At 34.3% G+C, this 12,649-nt stretch overlaps 1 protein-coding gene across 3 annotated transcripts in view; it reads right to left on the bottom strand.

Moving 5' to 3' along the window:
• The window catches only part of LOC106084632 (G protein alpha o subunit), a 162,934-nt gene that overhangs the window by 79,841 nt on the left and 70,444 nt on the right, over positions 1–12,649 (bottom strand). The window contains exon 2 of one of the 3 annotated variants that reach the window (XM_013248467.2): positions 5,237–6,127. The exons of the other annotated variants lie outside the window; for them this stretch is intronic. Within the exon in view, the coding sequence (XP_013103921.1) occupies positions 5,237–5,354 (118 nt within the window). The 5' untranslated portion in view covers positions 5,355–6,127. The remainder of the gene's footprint in view (positions 1–5,236; positions 6,128–12,649) is intronic. 3 annotated transcript variants of the gene reach the window in all.

The following is a 12,649-nucleotide window of genomic DNA, read 5'->3' as shown; positions in this document are numbered from 1 at the left end:
GAGAAATCCTTTGTATTTTGTTTGTCGACGTATGTACGTACGTCTATATGTGTCTGTCCATGGGCGTTTTTATCATTTTCTAATGATTTTGTTTGTATTCAAATTGCAAAACATGCTTCATTCAATGTTGGTTAATTATAAACAAAAATGTTAGACTACATTTTGAAAAGTTCAAAACAACGAAATACACATGAATGCTGGTAGGACAGTGGAGCGAGACAAGAACGGGCAAGTAAGATTGCCAAATTAAACATGCAAAGCCTCAACATAGGCAAACCAGCATCTGAGTACCCCCAAAAACAAATACAATAACAAACTTTTGCAATAGTTTTGGAAGGCGAATTTTGAAATTATTGTTATTATTTTGTATATATGTATATTTAAGAAAATAAATCCAATTTAGCCTCCTCTTCGGGGAAAATTCAAAAGAAAAATAATTAGATTTAATTTACTCAAATTTGTCTTTATAAGAAATTTTCACTCAACTATCATGTCCATGAACATATTTTACAAATTTTAATACAATTATTGACACTCATTAGAAATATACACAAACTATAATTACAGGGGGCATGGACAAGAAGGGGTAACCACATATATGAAGAAAAATTGCTTCGAATATCAATATAATCAAATTGCAGCAGCAGACAAACGGACATTTATAAATAATTAAGTTTTATATCAACACCACTCTATGCATGTCAATTATTTGAAAGAATCGTTGAATGGTGGCTGCGAGTCGGGTTTTGCATGTGCAAGAATTGTTGATTTTGTATAATTAAGTTCATCACTTGAAATGAAATAAAAACAAATGTTATGTATATTTGGTTTATATGAAATTAATTGACGTCCTATACTACCATTCTGAAAAGAGGAGGTAAGGTCATGCAACGAATATAAATTTCAAATGTACCATGTGGCGTATGATGATTAATGATGTAGAGAAGGACGTGTCTATAACACTCATACGCTCCATAGGCGTACATGATAATCAATTTTATTTTGCCTGGACGCAAAAATAATCATAAAAGAAATCCATAGAGGTAAATTTTTTAGCAAAATTCGCTGTTGAAATAAAAATTCGATAAATTTTGCTTTAGAAAAAAAAACAGAATTTTCAATCAAAGATGACATTTTTAAATTTTCCTAAAAAAATATATATTTTCTTAATAAAATTTTCCATATTAAAAATTTTATAAATATAAATTTCCATACATATAAAACTTTGGCATCTTTTTAAAAACTTAAAATCTTAAAGAAATTTCTAAAAAATATTTGTAAACAATATTTTTTATAAAGACATTTTTTAAAAAATTTTCTCTTTGTTACTTTAGATCACGACAATGTGTGTTAGGCAGAAGAGATTGTTTTTATGAAATGAAGAAAAGAAATTGCAAGCTATCAGACAATCGGGCATAGATATCACATCATTGGCAGACGTGTTTTTGGGCTGGTAAGACCCTCATCAGTGCCTAGTGTATGATATCCTCCTGTCTGATTGATCCACTGTTTCACGGCACGTTAACTGTTCCATTTAAGACAAGATTTTTAGCATTACAAACAAAATGTAGACAACAATGTACGGCCTAAAGCCCCTCAGATCCCTAAAATGGATTTATAGTCCACTCATAACAATATGGGATACAAATGAAAGGTATTTGAGATTAAAAAACGAATCGGATATCCAATTGTGGGGTCAAGTGTTCAAAAGCTATCTCTACCCCTAAAACACAATATAGGGCCCAAATGAAAGGTATTTGAAAGTAGAGTACGACTATAAAATACACTTTCAGCGCCAAGTGACTTGTTGGCCACCTCAGCCGCAAAATAACCCCAATCCGGACATATATTTCAGCTAATTTTCTATTAAAATAAAGTTCTGACAACATTAAAAAAAAAAAAAAATAATTTTTTAACAAAAATTAAAAAAAAAAATTCTTTTTCAAATTTCCCCAAAATTTTTCAAAAAAAAATTTTTTTTAAATTTTTTATAAGAATAAGATTTTGACAAAGCTTTCTATACGATTAAATATTAAAAAATTTTTTTACAGAAATAAAAATTTTGACAAAATTTTCTATATAAATAAAAAGTTTGACAAAATTTTTTCCAGAAACAAAAATTTTGATAAAATTTTCTATAGAAATAAAAATTTTGATAAAATTTCTATAAAAAATAAAAATTTTGAAAAAAATTTCTATAGAAATAAAACTTTGACAAAATTTTCAGAAAAATGTGCAAATTTTGCGCATGAAAATTCCATTTAAGGAACAGGGGCAAACTTCTCGAATATCAATGAGTGCTGTTCGATTAAAATTTAGGCTCAACGATATTGGGCTTCCTTTTTATATCCGAGAGCGAACGGCGTGCCTTAGTGCGACACCTCTTTGGAGAGATGTTTTTATATGGCATAGTACCCCACAAATGTTGCCAGCATTAGGAGGGGAAAACCACCGTTGAACATTTTTTCTGATGGTCTCGTCAGGATACGAACCCAGGCGTTTAGCGTCATAGGCGGATATGCAAACTTCTGCGCGACGCGTGTATACCACCACAAAATTGTCAATAGAAGTACAATTTTGACAAAATTTTCTTTAAAAATAAAATTTTGACAAAAATTTTTTTTTCATAAAATTTTCTATAGAAATAAATTTTTGACAAAATTTTCTATAGAAATAAAATTTTGACAAAATTTTCTATAGACATAAAATTTTGACAAAATTTTCTATAGAAATAAAATTTTGACAAAATTTTCTATACAAATAAAATGTTGACAATATTTTCCATAGAAATAAAATTTTGACAAAATTTTCTATAGAAATAAAATTTTGACAAAATTTTCTATAGAAATAAAATTTTGACAAAATTTTCTATAGAAATAAAATTTTGACAAAATTTTCTATAGAAATAAAATTTTGACAAAATTTTCTATAGAAATAAAATTTTGACAAAATTTTCTATAGAAATAAAATTTTGACAAAATTTTCTATAGAAATAAAATTTTGACAAAATTTTCTATAGAAATAAAATTTTGACAAAATTTTCTATAGAAATAAAATTTTGACAAAATTTTCTATAGAAATAAAATTTTGACAAAATTTTCTATAGAAATAAAATTTTGACCAAATTTTCATAGAAATAAAATTTTGACAAAATTTTCATAGAAATAAAATTTTGACAAAATTACCCCCCTCCCCCCAATTCCCCCGAAACCGGAAATATTTACCAATACGATAATAAACTCAAAAGAAAGGCATTTGGGAGTGAAGTAAAAATTTACTCAGGCACTCAGAAGGAGCAAACTTCTCACACATCAATGAAATTCAATGATAAGGGACTTTTTTATAATGGCGAGCCCCACCTCTTTGGGGAGAATTTTTTACCTGACCATGCATGGCAAGGTACCTCGCAAATGTCGCCAACATTAAGAGGGGATAACCACTGCCGCCGGAGGCCACTGTAGCGCAGAGGTTAGCATGTCCGCATATGACGCTGGACGCCTGGGTTCGAATCCTGGCGGGACCATTAGAAAGAATTTTCAGCGATGGCTTTCCCCTCCTAATGCTGGCAACATTTGTGAGGTGCCATGTAAAACTTCTCTCCAAAGAGTTGTCGCACTGCGGCATGCCTTTCAGTCTCGGCTATAAGAAGGAAGCCCCATATCATTGAGCTTAATTTTGAATCGGACTGTACTCATTGATAGGTGAGAAGTTTGCCCCAGTTCCTTAGTGGATTGTTCATGGGCAAAATTTGCAATTTGCAACCACTGCTTTGAATTGTGTCCGATGTTCTCGCCAGGTATCGAACGCAAGCGTTCAACGTGATAGGCGGAGGCAGGAATTCCCACATTCAGGGCCAAGCGTCCCCACCCTAAAAGGATATAAGAGAGTTAAAGAAGGCGCAGTGTAGCGGGCCCGTTTTGGCTAGTTCTCTATAAAAATAAAGCTGGAAGCTGCAATTGTTATCCTATTTGGCTGAAGTTTTGCACATAGTGCTCTGTTTTGTCTTTCAACATCCATGGTAAGTGTGGTCCATATAGCTCCTATATAAACCGATCTCCTGATTAGTCTTCTACAGCCCCCCTAGAAGCTTCAAGTAAACCCGTTTGTGTAAATTTTCAGTACAATCCATGTTGGTGGGTTTCCAAAATTCGGCTTACCACATTTTTACCTGTTTTTTTGTTCTTAACCTTATTAGAATGGTGGTATAATTCCAGAAATAAAAGCTTTTAGTTCATAACATGTGGAAAACAATTTTCTAACCTTCAATATTCCTTTAGCTATTGTTACGATTCCCTTGTAACAGGTGTGTTGGGTTATAAAAAAAAAAACTTATTAGGAAGTAAACGCCTTGAAATTTGAAATAAAAAAAGTATTTTATGTTCTTTGTTGAGTTTTTATTATCACCATTGCGCAGCTTGAATAAAAAAATGTCTCCTCTTAAATGCTTACAGCATTCTTGTTCACAATAAGTTCTTGGGGCTAATTGACAATCAACCTGTACGATGATAAAGTTGTAATAATGCTCAAAAGAAAAAAACATAGGCCTTGAGGCAAGAAAAACACCACCACAGAAAAAAAAAAATACTTCAAATTCCACTTGACACTAAAAACTGACAGACTGTAAGCAAATTCAACTTCTTAAGGCATATTAGCATGGACAAAGGCAAAGTCATTATCAATGGCAGATGTGTGGCGAAGACTTTGACGGCGGCAATAAAGTCAAATGGGAAAATTAATCACGTTTTTAGTTTTATCCACCCCCCACACTCCTAAACTAAAGCAAGAACTCCCCATGAAAGAACATATAAAGGCAATATTTGCCTCACAACAATAATCCACCTCGAATAACTTAAATAACAGTCCCCAATGAATGGAGAGTCTCTCCCATTCATTTCTATATTTACCCGAGAATTAAATAGAGAGAGCGCGTGGGAGAGAGAGTGAAAGGGAGTAGAGTTAGAATTTAATCACCATACACAAACTCCCCACAACACATTATGCTCTCAACAACAAAGAGACCACTAAGCCAGCGAATGCCTAAACATTAAGCAGGCCATAAAGCTATGATGTTCATTCATTTCATAAGGGAGATATTTTTTATGTAGATATGTATGCGTGTGTGTGTGTGTGTGTGTGCGTAATTGTATGTTTCTTGCATTCCTGTAACATAAGCTTTGCTCTATTGTTGTTGTTGCGTTGGTCTTCTTCATTTTCTTTTACCATCATCTCTACTTACCCAATAACAAAAGTTTAATATCCTTTGCTGCCTGTATGCCATCTTCCTTTAGATTGCGTTCAATCAAACGACTTCTGGCGGCTGCTGCCCTTTCCTCAGCACTCTGTGCGCAGCCCATGGTGCGTATTGCCTCGACACAAAACGTTTTGAAGGTCGTTTATATCGGCCACAATTGGCCGAATACTGTGCCACACGAAAAAAGAACAACAAACGATGAAGGCTTCGAAAGCCAACAAGAAAATAATAAAAAAAATAAATAAAACTAAAAACCAAGAGGAGCAAGAAAAATTGCTGGCTACACCAACTGTTGGAAAACAGCAAACAAGCCTCAACTATATCCGTAAAGCGACAATGGGTTGGTTAGCAGTTGAAGGCGGCGAATGGCAAACGATGTTTAACGAGTCGTATAAAACTAACACTAACACACCCATACACAAATCCTCTAGTTCTTGTTTTGATGTTGGTGTTCTTGTTGTTGTTGTTGTACGATTGCAGCAACTATGAATTCGTTAAATGAACAAACACCAAATGCCAGTATGACAACTGAACTGGAAGTCTGAGTTTGCTTGAGTGTGGGAGTTGTTGCTCACTGTAGCGCCTTAATCCCTCTTTAGCCCTTGAGTTTTGTTAGAGATTTTCGTTTAGTTTTTATGGTTTTTATTTGTTGGACTGATAACTTTTCTTTTTTGGTATCTTCTTTTTGATTTGTTGTGGGCTAACACTTTGTCTTGTCGACGTTTCTTTATATTTTATGAGTTTCACTTGAATTTATATTTGTTTTATTATTATTGTTGTTGTTGTTGTTGAGTTAAAATCAGTTTACTGTTGTTGCTATGTACATTTAACTATGCTGCTATCAATCCATCTCCATCATGCTCAGGGGATTTGATTCTAAATTTGGCAACAAACGAAACAAAAAAGGGTTTCCTTTATAACATCCTCCTCAGCAGGGCAGAGCACAACGCTTATTTATTATTAATTAATTGCATTATGTTTTGTGGCTTGTCGCTTAGTTAGTTGTTAATTGAAGACAGCAAAAGTTGTCCGAACATGATATCCTGTGGCAAAAAATGACTTTCGAGTGGTTTGCCCGTTTGCGTTCATTCAGCTACTGGGAAAATGTAAAACAGGGCCAGCAGGGAATTGTTGGCAAAAATTGTGCCAATGAATTGGCATAATTGAGTTAGGTAGTCAAATTTAAAATTCAAATGGGTTTTTTTGCCAAGTACTCAAGTCAGTTGAGAATTAATAAAAAAAAAGGAAAAAAACAAAAGCATTAAATTCATAACGATACATATATTGAAATTTATAAAATTTAAAAAAAAAAGAATTGAAATTGAAAATTCTATAGATATTTGTAGTAGAACCGGCCCTATAGTTTTGTGTTGTACGTGCACATTTAGTGCCAGGCTATGCAAATTGCAAATTTTGCCCATGAACTGTCCACTAAAGAACAGGGGCAAACTTCTCACTTATAAACTCACTCAAGTTTAAACTCAATGATAAGGGACCTCCTTTTTATAGCCGAGTCCGAACGGCGTGAAGCAGTGCGACACCACTTTGGAGAGAACTTTTACATGGCATAGTACCTCACAAATGTTGCCAGCATTAGGAGGGGAAATTTTTACTGATGGTCTCACCAGGATTCGAACCCAGTCATTCAGAGTCATGGGCGGACATGCTAACCTCTCCGCTACGGTGGCCAGGGTATACTTTCATAGAAACTGTGCTAAATTTGGATTTTCCCATAAAAAAAGCAAATTTTGCCCGCGAACATTCCACTAAGGAACAGGGGCAAACTTCTCACATACCAATGAGTGCAGACCGATTCAAGTTTAAGCTCAATGATAAGGGACTTCCTTTTAAGGCCTAGTCGGAACGGCGTCGCGCAGTGCTACACCTCTTTGGAGAGAAGTTTTTACATGGCATAATACCTCACAAATGTTCAGCGTCACGGGCGGACATGCTAACCTCTGCGATACGGTGGCCTCCTTTCCTATAACTTATCTAAATTCTGCACGTATTCAGCTTTCTAAAAAGTGATCATAGATCCCTTAAAGCGTCCTCAGTATTTTCCTAAAAGCAATGCGAAATTGTACTAGAACCAAGTGTTATACAGTGGTATGGAAAAGTCTACATACACAGAAAAAACAAAAATAAAAATTGGTTTCAATCACGAGATCAATTAATCTCGTAAAGATCAATTAATCTAATAAATGTTTTAATAGAAGCTGCTTTAAACGCGTAAATGACAATATTAACAACCGTTTTTGAAAAAGTAATTGAAAAAAATTTCAATTCAAGAAAACCGAGACATCGCTCTATATGGCAGCTATATCCAAATCTGGACCGATCTGATCAAACTTGAAGATGAATGTCGAAAAGCCTAAAATAAGTCACTATGCCAAATTTCAGTGAAATCGGATTATAAATGCGCCTTTTATGGGGCCAAGACTTTAAATCGAGATATCGCTCTATATGGCAGCTATATCCAAATCTGGACCGATTTGAGCCAAGTAGCAGAAAAATGTCGGAGAGCCGAACATAACTCACTGTCCCAAATTTCGTCGAAATCGGACAATTAATGCGACTTTTATGGACCCAAAATCTTAAATCGAGAGATCGGTCTATATGACAGATATATAGAAATCTGGACCGATCTGAGCCAAATTGAAGGGTCTAAGGGTCCAACACAACACTGTTCCAAATTTCGGCAACATTGGACAATAAATGTGCCTTTTATGGACCCAAAACCTTAAATCGAGAGATCGGTCTATATGGCAGATATATAGAAATCTGGACCGAGCAGAGCCAAATTGAAGCAGAATATGGAAGGGCCCAACACAACTCACTGTCCTAAATTTCGGTGACATCGGACAATTAATGCGCCTTTAATGAGCCCAAAGCCTTAAATCGAAAGATAAGTCTAAATGACAGCTATATCCAAATCTGGACCGATCTGGGCCAAATTGAAGTGGGATGTCGAAGGGCCTAACACAACTCACTGTCCCAAATTTTGGCAAAATCGTACAATAAATGTGCCTTCTATGGGCCCAAAGCCTTATATCGAGAGATCGGTCCATATGGCAGATATATTCAAATCTGAGTGATGAGTAAGCGTATCCTCATACTCCAGACTAAACTATGCATAAGTACACTTGTGTTTTTTTCGTAACATATCGTACATAATCACATTGTGGTATAACAGTATAACACTTTGCAAAACGGTGTTTTAACATACTAAAATGGCTATAACCGAGTCACTCTATTATTTCTTTGGCCCAAATATGTAACAGTGTATTTGTGTGTCCAATATGTGTCCGTTAAGATATTATAATCAAATTTTGGTATAACAGTATAACAATTTGCAAAAGGGACTTTAAATGTAAAAAAACGACTAAAAATGAGTGATTCTGTTTTCACTCCATAGCTCCAAATATATACAAGTCCACATATGTGTCACGCAATATGTCATAATGTAATCATATTGTGTTATAACAGTATAACACAATGGTTGGAAATATAGAAATTTTTATTCCCTTGCGCTTATACGTCTCGTAACTTTCCATATCACAATCATATTGTGGTATAACTGTATAAGACTTTGTAAAAGTGTCGACGAACGTTATAAAGTGACTATAACTGAGTGAGTCTATTATCATTCCTTTGACCCAAAGGCGTATAAGTGGTATTATACGTGTTCTATGTTCACTCCTTTGCCCAAATATACATAAATATACAATATCATATTTTTGTATTACAGTATAACACTTTGCAAAATGTACTAAAATGACGATAACTAAGTCACTCTATCATCACTCTCTTGCCCCAAAATATGTATAATTGAGGTGGTGTGTCCAATATATGTTACGTTACGTATCATATCATAATCATATTGTGGTATAACAGAAGGTTCGTTGAACGTACTAAAATGACTATAACTGAGTGAGACTATCCTAACACTCTTGGATAAAATATGCATAATAGCACTTGTGCATCTCGTAACATATCATTTTGTAATCATATTGTGGTAGTTACAGTATAACACTTTGCAAAACGGTGCTTTAACATACTAAAATGTCTATAACTGAGTTTCTCTATTACTTCTTTGGCCCAAAATATCTATAAGTGCACTTGTGTGTCCAAAAAGTGTCCGTAAACATAAAATATTGTAAACATATTTTGGTACAGTATAACACTTTGCAAAAGGGACTTTGAATGTAAAAATGAGTGACTCTGTTTTCACTCCCTATCTTCAAATATGTATAAGTGCACATGTGTTTCACGCACTATGCCATATCGGAATCACATTGTGATATAACAGTATAACACTTGGCAAAAAGGTTGTTGAGCGTACTAAATTTACTATAACTGACAAAATTAAACAGACCACATAAGGACTGTTAGCATTCCAACACAATGTGGCCTTATCTAACATATCATATTATAAACATATTTTAGTATAACAGTATAACACTTTGCAAAAGGGACTTTGAATGTAAAAATGAGTGACTCTGTTTTCACACCCTAGCTTCAAATATGTATAAATGCACATGTGTTTCACGCACTATGACATATCGTAATCACATTGTGATATAACAGTATAAAACTTGGCAAAATGGTTGTTGAACGTACTAAAATTACTATAACTAATAAAGTTAAACAGACCACATAAGCACTGTGAGCATTTCAACACAATGTGGCCTAATCGAATATATCATAGTATAAACATATTTTGGTATAACAGTATAACACTTTGCAAAAGGAACTTTGAATATAAAAATGAGTGACTCTGTTTTCACTCCCTAGCTTAAAATATGTATAAGTGCACATGTTTTTCACGTACTATGCCATATCGTAATCACATTGTGATATAACAGTATAACACTTGGCAAAATGGTTGTTGAACGTACTAAATTTACTATAACTAATAAAGTTAAACAGACCATATAAGCACTGTGAGAAATTTCAACACAATGTGGCCTAATCGAACATATCATATTATAAACATATTTTGGTATAACAACATAACACTTTGCAAAAGGAACTTTGAATATAAACATGCGTGACACTGTTTTCTTTCTATTGCCCTAAATTTGTATAAATGCATATGTGTTTCACACACTACGTCATATCGTAATCATATTGTGATATAACAGTATAACGCTAAATGGTTGGTGAAGGTACTAAAATTACTGTAACTGACTCTCAATATGACGCTCCGTAAAAATGTAAGAAAGTTAAACAGACCCCATGGGGCTGTGAGCATTCCAACACAATGTGACCTAATCTAGACTTGAAGAGGTCTACCGCTTTGCTGTCATTGGCTAGAACAGATGTTTCAGTCATTGTGTCCGACCTGACAGGTCACTGTCTAATCGGAAAACATGCTGACAGACTGATGGTTGCTAGCAACGACTTTTGCAAAAGCTTTGAGGACATTGAAGAAAAAGAGGCTATCAGAAGGAGTTCCACTTTAGGTTCTCATTTCTTTGAGAACCTCTGATCTGATTTAGCGGATGTGAACATTCTCAAGTTTTTGGGCTTTTTAAAACGATCTGGATGGTTCATCGATAGGAACTAAAAGGCATCTTCCTTCTTCTGTTCCTAAGGTATCACAATGGACGAAAACTTCGAAAGTGAGTCTGAGGGTAGACTGCTACTTAAACCTAACCTAGCCTAATCTAAACAGACCACGTTTTAGAGTCATTAAGGACTTTAAATTCCTCAAATTTTCGGACGACTTTCTTCTTATCGCCAAATTGTTTGCCTCTTCCTTCTCCCTAGCTTGACTTGGAATGGCTTGAGTGCGCTTTAATCGGTTTGCTACATTGCAAGACTATGATTGATTTCATCATCTTGTTTGTTATGGCTCTAAAAACACTATCAAAAATTCTGATCTGGCAAAAGAATACAAAGTTGCAAACCGACAGATTTCGGGTTTCTTGCTGTAAACATTAGGAAACCACGGTCTAGCCTAGTCTTATGCAATCTACAAGGCCGTTTGGGATCCTTACAAAATTGACTGGATTTTATAAAAATTTTCAGTTGAAAATTTTTTTGCTCAAAATTTTTTTATTGAAATAAAATGTTGACCAAATTTGCCATAGAATAAATTATTCTATGAAAACAAATATCCTTTAAGAAAAAAAAAAATTTTTTTTTGACACATCCTTTTCTTATTCTTTTTTTTTCATTTAATTCCAAAAAAGGCCGAAAGACATCTTACTTAAATTTTTTTATTTACTTTCTCATGTCATTTATTATGCTGGACGCGTGCTAACCCCACAACGGCACATAACAGAAATGTATGGTCTCCATAATTTCAAGGACTTAAATACAAGATAAATAGTTTTTGTGAATGACAACTATAGCAATGTGGGCAAAACACAAGTTTTTGGTTCCTACGAATTAGATATTCGTCTCAGCCAACAGCCATATCTTTGTTATGAAAAAAAAAAGGAAAAACTATTCACCTTCATAAAGACCATGGTCTTGGATAATAAAACAAAAAGAAAGGAAAAACCTACGCTTCTTAAATGTGTTTATGAAAACAAAAAAAAAAAAAAAATAAAATTATATTCCTTTGTGAGCTGACATCTTGTATGGATTTTATGTCATTTGCCCTTGTAGGCGAGTATGCATGCGTGTGTGTGAGTGAGTGCGGCACATGAGTTCTTTGGCTGTTAACATCCTGTGCCTCTATTTATCATCTTTTCTGTTTAGAATTTAGCATGGTTTTTGTTTATGTCACAGACACGCAGCAGAGGAGCCCACAACAACCAAAGAAGGATCCTTAAGACTTGAAGGCCATGCTCAAGTAGACGGACGACATTCAGCAAAAACCAGGGTGAGTGGGTTGCTGAGGTTGGTTGGAAAAGAAACAACGAAATTTTACAAAAAAAAAAAAAACTACGCTGGATAATAAAACACATCTTTTGCCACAGGATTTTTATATCATCCTCATGTTGAGTTTTTTGTTGTTCTCATTTCTCCTGCCATGGTGGCCATCATACACCTCAGCTCTCAGGGGGAGAGCCAAGTGTTTACAGTTAGACCAGCAAACAAACAAAAAATTAATGAAAATTATTGCTTCTGCTACTGCTGCCGAATGAGCCGTTGCGATTGATTTTAATTTGTTTATTTCTTTAATTTTATTTATGATTTTTTTTTTTTTGCTCCATCTTCTGTGTGTCGATGAATTTTATGGCTGCTGTTTTTGTTCTTGTTGTTCTTCTTTTCTTTTGTTTAAAAATTTTTCAACTTTTTGATGCTGTTATTGTTGGCTGGATGATGTCGAGTAGGAGCGTGTAATTTGTACTTTTCTTTCAGCCTTTTTGTTCTCACTTAATTTTTGTTGTTGCTGCTGTTGTTGTGGTTGTTTTTGCTTAACCGTGAGTGAGGTGGGTTTTC

This window comes from Stomoxys calcitrans, chromosome 5, assembly GCF_963082655.1.
Source record: "Stomoxys calcitrans chromosome 5, idStoCalc2.1, whole genome shotgun sequence".
Lineage (NCBI taxonomy): Eukaryota > Metazoa > Arthropoda > Insecta > Diptera > Muscidae > Stomoxys > Stomoxys calcitrans.
This window is presented reverse-complemented; position numbering and strand designations above follow the sequence as displayed.